Consider the following 9896-nt stretch of genomic DNA (forward strand, 5'->3'; position numbering starts at 1 on the left):
AGTTTCTAAAGGAGTGTTCTTGTGTTTTTTTTACCCACAGATGAGCTTCTGGGTGTTGGCCATGATCCTGTCCAATGAGGATGTCCATGCTGCTGTTAAGAAGGAGGTGCAGGACAATCTTGGATCACCAGGTGGGGCTTCTGAATGGTCCTGAATCCATGACTCTCTGTAGGCTTCAGATTTCATGCCAGTAAAACCTTAATTGACAGGCAGACTAAAATTAACCTAAGTACCATCCTCTGTAGATCCTTTCGCTTGCTAACCCGAGAAGGATTGAGCCAGCTGTCACTATGGAGGATGGTACTCACACTAGACTAAAATACATTGTGATTGTTACTGAAGGTGATGAACCAATCACTGAGGAGGATCTGAAGAAGCTGCCCCTGCTGAAGCGCTGCATCATGGAGACCATCCGCCTCAGGTCACCTGGGGTCATCACCAGGGCTGTGGACAAACCACTGAGGATCAGGGTATGTGGGAGATTCCATTATACAAGTTCTGGGAGAAAATCCTCTCAACTGCATGACTGCCTTTTGGCACACAGTATTTGCACCGAACCCTGTCCATCAAGAAAAATAAAAAAAAATTTTCCCAGATAAAAAGGTGAAAGAAGTCCCTGAAGGTATACATACATAGAAGTTCGATCTATTCTATCCTTTGAAGGTTGATTATGGACTTGAATATTAGTTGAAAGAGAATGGTAAAGAAAATTTGGGGATTGCCAATGCATATCTTTCAAAGAAAATTACCCTGACTTCAGCAATGCTTCATGTTAACAATAAAGTAATAAATATCCAGAATTCCAACACCTATCCTTCAAAAGAAATTAGTCAGTGACTTCAGCAGTGCTCGATATTAACAATGCTTCACTTTGTCTTCTGTAGAAATACATCGTACCTAAGGGGCACCTCCTGATGATGTCACCCTACTGGGCTCATCGCAACCCTAACTTCTTCCCTGAACCTGACAAGTTCCTCCCTGTAAGTATCCAACATCTTATATTGATATATTTAAAAGAATTATTCTTTGTAATTCTGATGTGAAGTTCTTGTCCACTGTCCCATGTAAATCGTATTAGAGAGTTGTCCAATGAAATGTTGGCATTAAAATTACGATGTTCTATATTTTCTTGTCTGTGTCAACAGGACATCTTATATTTGTACATTTGTCAATTTTTTTTCTTTGTAATTTTGATGTGTAGTTCTTGTCCACTGTCCCCTGTAAATCTAATTAAAGAGATATTCAATCAAATGTTGACATTTTATTGACTATATTCTATATTTTCCTGATTGACAGGACCGCTGGCTTGACGCTGACCTGGAGAAGAATCTGTTTCTGGATGGGTTTGTTGGCTTTGGTGGTGGAAGATACCAATGTCCTGGGAGGTGGGGAGCCATATTTTTATACATCACAGTCACTTCTAGCCTGATTAAATCTCACTTATCTCACAGCCCGCCCAACATCCCACCACCAACCTCCTAGAGGAGCCAGTTACATTCCTGGACAGGAGAGATTGTGTTAGACAGCCTAAATCACCTCTAAAATCTTTCCACTTGCTTAATTATTCCTTGCATATCTTAGTACTTACATGTCTAACCTTCAATGGCATATTAGTATCTCTACATTGTGATCCTCTGTTTATGATAGATGTACTTTTACTGTTTTAGATTTCAGCTCTGTCTTATGTGAGTATATTGACTATGTTGTAAAGAAATGATTAGCCATAATAGCAATGACCAGTCTAATTTTCCCTTATGTATTTTTCTATCACAGATGGTTTGCCTTGATGGAAATGCAGATGCTTCTGGCCATGATGATTCAGATGTTTGACTTCAAGCTGCTAGGAGAAGTCCCTAAAGAGGTATGTCAAAACTTCAACTATTTAATTAGCATACACATCATTTGAGCTTTCATGAATAAACAAAGGTTCAAACAATCAAGGTGCATGTGTATTGACTCAGTTATGATACATTTTGATATAGAGGTTCAGGTACATGTGCCTCAGAAGTCCCTAAAGAGGTATGTCAAAACTTCAACTATTCAATTAGAATACACATACACATCAAGGTGTTTACATCTGTATGTGTATTGAATCAGTTATAATTTATGTTGCTAAAGAGGTACTGGTATGTCAGAAGTTAAAACTATTCAATTTGAATACACATCCAGATATTCATACCTGTATGTTTATTGAATCAGTTGTAATATATGTTGCTCAAGAGGCCAAGGTACATCAGAAGTTCTATTACATGTATTCAATTAGAATACACACCCAGATATTCACACCTGTGTGTATGTGTATTGAATCAATTTACATAATATACTGTAAATGCAGAAATGTTCGCGGTGGATTAATGTTCGCGTGTTTCGCAGTGACCAGTTTACCGCGAACTTAAAACCACCACGAACATTTTTCTATTATGGTATTAGACTGCAGTCTATGGTGTTACTGCGAACTTAAATCCACCGCGAAAAGTCCCTTTTCCCGCTACCGCGAAATTAAATCCCCGCAAACTTAAATGCATTTACAGTACATGTATGTTGCTGTCCTTCTCTGTCAGAGTTTGTATGCCAAATACGTGCAGTGCTGGTATGCTAAATGTTGGTTTATTGTCTATCAATCGTGTGTTTGTTTCTGAATGTGATTCAGTGTTTCTGTTTGTTGTTCCAGAGCCCGCTGCACGTTGTTGGTACCCAGCAGCCTGTAGGGCCCTGTCCTGTGGAGTGGACCAAGATATAAGGACACAAAGGACCCCACAAGGCCAGTTCTTCTGTGTAATATGTAGTTTTGGAGCCATGTAAGTGGAACCAAAACTGGCCAAGAAAATTCCAAATTGTAATGTCTTTGTAAGCAGTCCTGTAAGAAAACCTTTTTCCCTTGATCTTGAATGGTCAAAACAAGTCTTAAATCTCTTTTCAAGAGTTTTAATCAGGTTTGATTTTGTTGCAGTTTGGTCATACAAAAGGCTTATCTTACTTCAAAAAGAGTTGAAAAAGCGCATTTTACTAATTGCAACAGCCTTTTCTAGAAACATTTCATCTGTGACTGTTGTACATAATTCAGTTCAGTACATCTGGGTCATTCTATCCATTCCATTTTGATGATAATATTTTACCTCTGGAGCCTGAACATTTTAACTGGAATCTATATGACAAATAGGCAATTTCTGACAATTCCAGATTTCTTTAATACAAACTTTTATGGATGTTGTTTAACTTTTTTAACACCTGTGCCACAGAACTTCACGTGGCCTTACTCAAGTTAACTGCCAGTTTCTGGTGCTAACAGTCACACTAACTTGTATCACGAGGGTTACACTTGATGCTGACTATCAGATGGTGAGACACTGCCTGACTTGTTAAGAAACGTTGGTAAGTTAATTTCTCAAGGGCAGAGAAATCTTGTATTGTACATGTACATGTACTAGTTACAGTATTTTCTTTAGTCTGATGACAATGTATATAATTGCTATTGAGAGTCAATGATACAGATGAATGAAAGAATGAATGAATGGACAAATGAATGAATGAATGAATAAGTGGACTGATGAAGATAAAACTAATGTAAGAAATACAGACTAAAACAAGCGATCTCAAGGTGCCTAGGTTATGTCTCACTTTATTACTGTAAGATGACCACCCTATAATAATCCATATTTACCGGACCAAATGTACATGTACTATCCCTGAAAAAAAAAAGATGTCGACAAGGTCTTACAAACAAATCAACATCTTAGTGTGGCCTTACTTTTGACATTCTCAATAGCAATGATAGCTACAATCTCACCTAGTAAGATGTAACTTAAGTAAGGTCTAACATGTGAATGACCATCTTAGTGTGGCCTTACTTCTCACATTCTTAGTAGCAATAACACTGTAACAAACTCACTTAGATGTAACTTTGAATATGATATCAGTAAGGTTTAACAACTGAATGACCATCTAACTTCTGACATTGTTAGTAATACAGATATAGTAATCTTCTTCGTCGTGTCATCACTAAACTTTGACATCTGATATAGTAATGAAATCACCATAAGCCACACTTTAATCTTCATTCCTCAATGTTGTGTGAACTCCGATGTATTTTGAACATTTTTAATGTGTAATACTTCTACAATTACTGCCACTTACATTTGACTTTTGTTTCAAAAGAGTATGTTGAGGGTTTGTGCAATGCCTTGTATTGTATATATTATGCACATACTTTATGTACATGTCAAGTTAGGCCAAACCAGGGGATATGGTCTTTGTTGTAACATCCTGAACTAATGATTGATGAATTCTAATTGGAGTCGTTTTTCAAAGCACTGAAGGGCTTCTGTTTTTTAAATGTGATTGTTTCTGTTCAAATGCACTTGCTGTAATAAAAGTCTATGATACCATGCGTACAATGATTTTTTTAATGTAGCTTTCATTTCACACTGTACAATGTATAACACTTACTTAGGAACAAAAACAGTTCCTACCCAAAATACTGTCCCAGCCACAAGCTTTTAGTAAAAGTGAATAGATACACCTTCTTTTCAGTCCAACATGGATGTTAGGATAACCTAATTTACAATAATTATACACTTTCAAGAGGTATTCTTCTCTGAAGGCATTGTACTGTGCTTAACATTCAACTCATCCTACCTTAGCCTGGTGTCCACACCTATTATAGCTGCTTGGTAGTTATAATAGGTTTGGATAACCTATCTTCATTCCATCAGGTTTTACAAATACTGTAAATGCAGAAATGTTCGCGGTGGTTTTATATTCGCGTTTTTGCGGTGGCCACTTCACTGCAAACTTAAAACCACCGTAAACACTCCGTTTTCCCGCTACCGCGAAAGTAAATCCCCGCGAACTTCAATGCATTTACAGTAGGCAAGAACATAATGTAGCTATATCAATATCTATCATCCTCTTGATGAAATCAATGATAACAATACAAGCATACCCATTGCTGTGTTTTTCCAACCACGCTAATACATTTGGAAATATGTTAGAAGCCCCCAATACTACCAGTACTGGTACGTCCCTTGTTCAGGCCCTTGTGGTGCCTAGTAGTGCTGGTGCATAAGGCACAATGTTTCCTTGCTGTTTCGGTATATTTTTACACTGAGGGGTTGCCAGTCCATTAACATGCTCAGGGCACTTCCTTGAACAGGAGGCCTCTATTTTACTTCTATTCTGAAAGGCAAGTGCAGCCCCAACCGAGATGCCGCTCCCAGGATTGAACCATCGTCTCCTTCAACTAATAAGAGCCAGTTCAAGTGTTAGGCTGCTACCAGTTGAGCTACAGGGACATCCCTATACTACCGGAACAGTACATCATAAAGCGATGCCTAAATTGGCGTGAGGGTCCACACTCTGGCTGAACTCCCGCGAGGCGTTGAGCAGCTCCTGACGATAGTCCATCATGCCCTGCCAGTGTTTGGAGTTCTTCAACAACTTGTTATTTTTCTTGGCCTCGTAGTGGAACTGACTCGTCTTCATCTCATACCTGTAAAAAAAGCAAATCATGCCTTGAGTATCTTGATTGTTGGGATCCTCTGGAGCAAAGTTGTCATTTCAGGAATCATTTATGACAGTAAAACAGATCTGTCAGATATACATCAATTGATTTCCAATAGATACTGCGAATCTTTATGTTTATATTCATAGCAGATCCTATTAGTATTAGCATTTATTAAGCAGCTTGGTTGAAAACATCACCATACCCACTTAACCCATGAGGTTGAAAGCTCAGGTGCTTGCAGCAAAGCTATATCACATTCAGATCACATGTCCCTCCACCAAGCTTTTGGACGGAAACAGCTAGACTTAGTCAAATTTATATGATGAACCGCAACCATTTACTATTGAAACTACCATCTATCTATCTGTCCATGTATATGAAACTACTGCCGGGAATAGAACCACGGACTACTGATACCACAGTCACTTCTGATAGCAAGAGAGAGTATTGCAGAAGGGAAGATGGTTTAGCTATGAGACTTAGAGGCAGATGTGTGTTGAACACAGGTCCCAAGCCCAAGGAAGCCTTTATCAAACCCATCCTCAGTAGTGTCACAACTGTCTCCCTTTTTCACTTGCTCCGTGCAAGCAAGCAAAAAGAATGAGCCAGCGGTAGATACAGAGGATGGTATCCAGGCAAGTTCAACCCAGTATGGCCCCCAAATAGTGCTGCATATAAGACCATATCCCATGTAAACCAATATACTGTACCAGGCAGGGCTGGGTAGATTGTTGGGTCCATGCCAGCTGCCACATATTTGAAATAAAGAAATCAGTAAGTATACAAAGAGTATGTCCACAATCTTGAGGCAGTCTGGACATCAAAGTATTTGAGCATGATGTGAGCAAACTACAGAATGATCGGCATTCTACACATTATTGTTTTACTAATACGAGTAGAGATAGAGAAGATGTAAAAGACCATAGAAGGGAGCGGGGAAAACATCAATGTAAAATGTTTGATGGTCAATCCATGTGGCTTGTGCATCATTTTCTTGGTACTCTGTATACATCATATTTCTCAATGTCTCTGCTTTAAAAGCCTCTTCTTGTTGATCTTATTTTTGTTATTTTCACCCTCCACACAAGATCCTCACAAGATCTGAGTGATTTCATCACATCAAAATTAAACATTCCAAGCAAATGTTGAAAATTACTGTAGACATAATGCTGAATGGAAACAAGTGAAAGAGACAAGATCATAGAATCTGTATTCAATTCATGATAAACAACAAAGCTTAGGTCAAGACTAAATAAAAAAAGTCTTTCAGTGACTTACCACTTGGGCTGTGGGCCCCTGATTCTCTCTAACTCCTCTTCCCTTTTCAACTCCAACAGGTGTTCCTCCTCAATCCTCAGTCGTTCTAACCGCAAGCGAGCGAGCTCCTTTTCCCACGGCGAGTCCGAAACCGTCCGCCCACTCAACTTATCGGCCTCTGCCAGTAGCGGCGTGTTGTTCTTGATGGACTGTTCCAACAAGTACTTCCTGGTTTCAGGCTCCAGGGATTCCAGGAACTGTTTGCTGATGTCTTTGAGTGCACTGTCTGAATTCATGGGCTTTTCTGGAACTGGAGTTGTGGAATTCCAGGTGAACTTCTTGGACTTGGATCTGGACTGTCTTGGGGAAACTTGCGCTGAGGTTTACGAGGGAGGGGAGATGTGTCCAGAAAAACGGGCGATTCCTTTTTCACCTTAAGCACAGGTTTCCATGCAGGACTAGGGGACGGAGACCGACCTCGTGTTAGAGAACTTGACCTTGATCGTAAACGACCTCTGCTCTGTCTCAATGCAGGTGACACAGACCGTGTTCGTAAAGACGTTCTTGTTCGTGATCTTGACCGCCCTCTTTCTTGTTCTACATCCTCCATCATACGTTCCATACGAAGAGCAGGTGACAAGGCTCGTACTGGTGACTGTGGCCTCGGCTGGATCTTTGGTGGTCGTAGCGACTTCACTCCAATTATATACGGTGCCTGCAACCTCACAGGGTAGCTTGTTGCATTGGATGCGATGTCTGTTGGTGTGACCCTTGCAAAGGGACTTTTGTCTGCAATTTCGGAACCAAACCTCCCGATGGTTCTGTTCACAGGGGACACAGATCGAGGGGGCACGCCACCCTCCTGTAGGGTGGGGTAATACCCCACCTCCGACGTCAGGTGTTTGGGATCTGTGTACCACTGCTTGTCGTGCGCAGCTGCAGGTTTGTCACTCACCCACTTGTACTCATGGCTTGTCACATTCTTGGAGTGCAGCGGACGTGGGATATCTCCATCACCTCTCTCTCCGGTTGATGCTTCTTCATCATCCCTGTCAATCAGCCTGCGCAGCTCTTCATCCACGCTGTCTTCACTGTCACTGTGCACAATTTTCTCCTGCACTTTATCGCTGAAAGACACACTCTTGTTCAGCTGCCCCCTCCCAAAGCTGCCACTGTTACTCAGGGCACTCAGGTCAAGTCTGAGATCAGTGAGTGACTTTTCCAGCTCGTAAACTGAAGGACTGAGGGACCTTCCTTCTGCCTTAAAGATGTCTTGAAGTATTTCTTCTTTTGTCTTTGAAATTCTAAGATCTTCTTCGCTGTGACTTCTGCGGAGATCACTTCTGTAGGTCCTCATTGCAGCAGTTTTTGACGAGGGACGATAGTTCCCGGGATCATAGGTGCGACTCTGGGTCAGGTCTCGGGTGGTGATGGTTTTTTGAGAGTTTGTAAAGTACCCGCCAGGATGATCCCTAGAAAGACATTAAAGATTCATTAACAGCCTTGCCTATAGATCAATATATTGGTCAAAGACATTCTTTGCATATCGCTTGAAACAGCTAATAAGTGTAAAAGGGCAAGTGGAAATAGTCTCCTGTCTCCCGAGATTCAAACCGAGCCATACCTGGGCCGTCAAATCACGCTAAACCATTACGCCAAAAGGGTCAGACCCATTTGGCATGGTCAGTTTGGTGGTGCTTGAACCCCATTGTTACATTTGCACAAATACCAAATTTTTAAAACTTTGTGATATGTCCTAAGATGGATCTCAAATTCACTTTGCCTTAAAAAAAGACATTTCTGTGCTTTCCAGACACCCTGACAACAATCGTTCAGTCATACATTGATTGTTCACCCTCCAGCCATTGTTACCTTGCCAGCTCTATTGACTACTGACAGATTGTTTGACCACTCTGACATGACAACCTACAGTTTAAAAGTGGACATACAGGTATGTTCAGTTCAAAGGTCAGCCAGGTGAAACCAACCTATTTATCAAAGTGGGCTGTACAAATTTATTTAAAGGGCACAATCACCTAGCAAGTCAAAAATGAGGGCTTTATGTAAACAAGATAAGAGCTCTAAATGTTAGTATTACTGTAGCAATAATGGTTTAATGGTTGGAATCAAAGTGTTATGTGCATTGCCAAAAAGATAGAACACTCATTTTCAGAAGCCTTATTCATGATCTGAAAGGAAACCCAAAGGTGCTTGATCATTGCAAAGTAAATGGGTTCTTTCTGTCAAGGGATTCAATTAACGGGTGCATAATTGGGATAAAAAGGGTACTGATTTGATTTGATTTGATTTGATTGCTACATTGTTTTTAAATTTGATTGGGAAAATTTGGTGAGTGTTCGATACTTAAACAAGAGAACTTTCATCCTGGTTTTAGTTCTAAAGGAGGCATGGCTAGCAAAAGTACAAAAACAAAGCTATGGCGATACATTTGTATCTTTTAGCCACAAATCCCCGTTTTCTACGGACACACAAACAAATCCAAGCAAACTCTATCCTGTCAATGATAACGTTATAGTTTTTAAAAGCAACGTGGAGTCTTGGTGGTTAGTTCTACGACGACCAATGGTTTAGGCAATACAAACGTCAGAAAATTCTTCCGAATCATTATTTGCACCATAAACATCAATAAACAGTCCACATTCTTCAGCATAATGTTTTACAATAAGTCTACCGATTTGAAATTTTCCCAAGCTATTGTTGTTATAACGAACATGCCGCTACACAATGTATCAATGACAGGTGTAACGAACAGGTGGTTGTGGAAGAGGCGTCCTTAGTAACAATGTAAACAACGATGTTTTCCGGTCATTCTCTCAAAAACTGTACAGAATTTGGACGAAAACTGGACACAGAATGATAGGGGAGATTCTCAGGAATGTAAAAATGTTCACCTGATGGGAGTTTTCCGTCCGTGGAGGACGAAATCGTCGTCGACACCGTCTTGGCCCGCCCAGGACATCTTCGAGTGTGTGAAGGAAGACTGCCGCAAGGAACAGTGGGATTGTTGGGGCAACACCCTGGGAACGATTATTGGATGATACCATTTATTCCGCAGGGAGATTCCGTTAAATAATATTTCCCCTATCGTTTGACATATGTTTAAGATATGTATCTA

The 9896-nt window shown here is 40.4% G+C and overlaps 2 protein-coding genes across 3 annotated transcripts in view; one reads left to right on the forward strand and one right to left on the reverse strand.

Moving 5' to 3' along the window:
- Nucleotides 1-4387, forward strand: part of LOC118422536 (24-hydroxycholesterol 7-alpha-hydroxylase-like) — an 8812-nt gene extending 4425 nt beyond the window's left edge. For both annotated transcript variants that reach the window (XM_035830166.1, XM_035830165.1), the window contains exons 7-12: nucleotides 41-131; nucleotides 343-470; nucleotides 885-980; nucleotides 1297-1385; nucleotides 1774-1861; nucleotides 2672-4387. In XM_035830166.1, coding sequence (XP_035686059.1) covers nucleotides 41-131; nucleotides 343-470; nucleotides 885-980; nucleotides 1297-1385; nucleotides 1774-1861; nucleotides 2672-2740 — 561 coding nt within the window. In that variant the 3' untranslated portion in view covers nucleotides 2741-4387. The remainder of the gene's footprint in view (nucleotides 1-40; nucleotides 132-342; nucleotides 471-884; nucleotides 981-1296; nucleotides 1386-1773; nucleotides 1862-2671) is intronic.
- On the reverse strand, nucleotides 4042-9884 carry LOC118422539. The gene is given in 4 exon segments (XM_035830169.1): nucleotides 4042-5488; nucleotides 6782-7121; nucleotides 7124-8232; nucleotides 9673-9884. Coding segments are annotated over 4 exon segments (1689 nt in total). The 5' UTR covers nucleotides 9741-9884; the 3' UTR covers nucleotides 4042-5316.
- Between the last annotated feature and the right edge of the window lie 12 nt (nucleotides 9885-9896).

The sequence above is a fragment of the Branchiostoma floridae genome, chromosome 9, assembly GCF_000003815.2.
Source record: "Branchiostoma floridae strain S238N-H82 chromosome 9, Bfl_VNyyK, whole genome shotgun sequence".
Classification (NCBI taxonomy): domain Eukaryota; kingdom Metazoa; phylum Chordata; class Leptocardii; order Amphioxiformes; family Branchiostomatidae; genus Branchiostoma; species Branchiostoma floridae.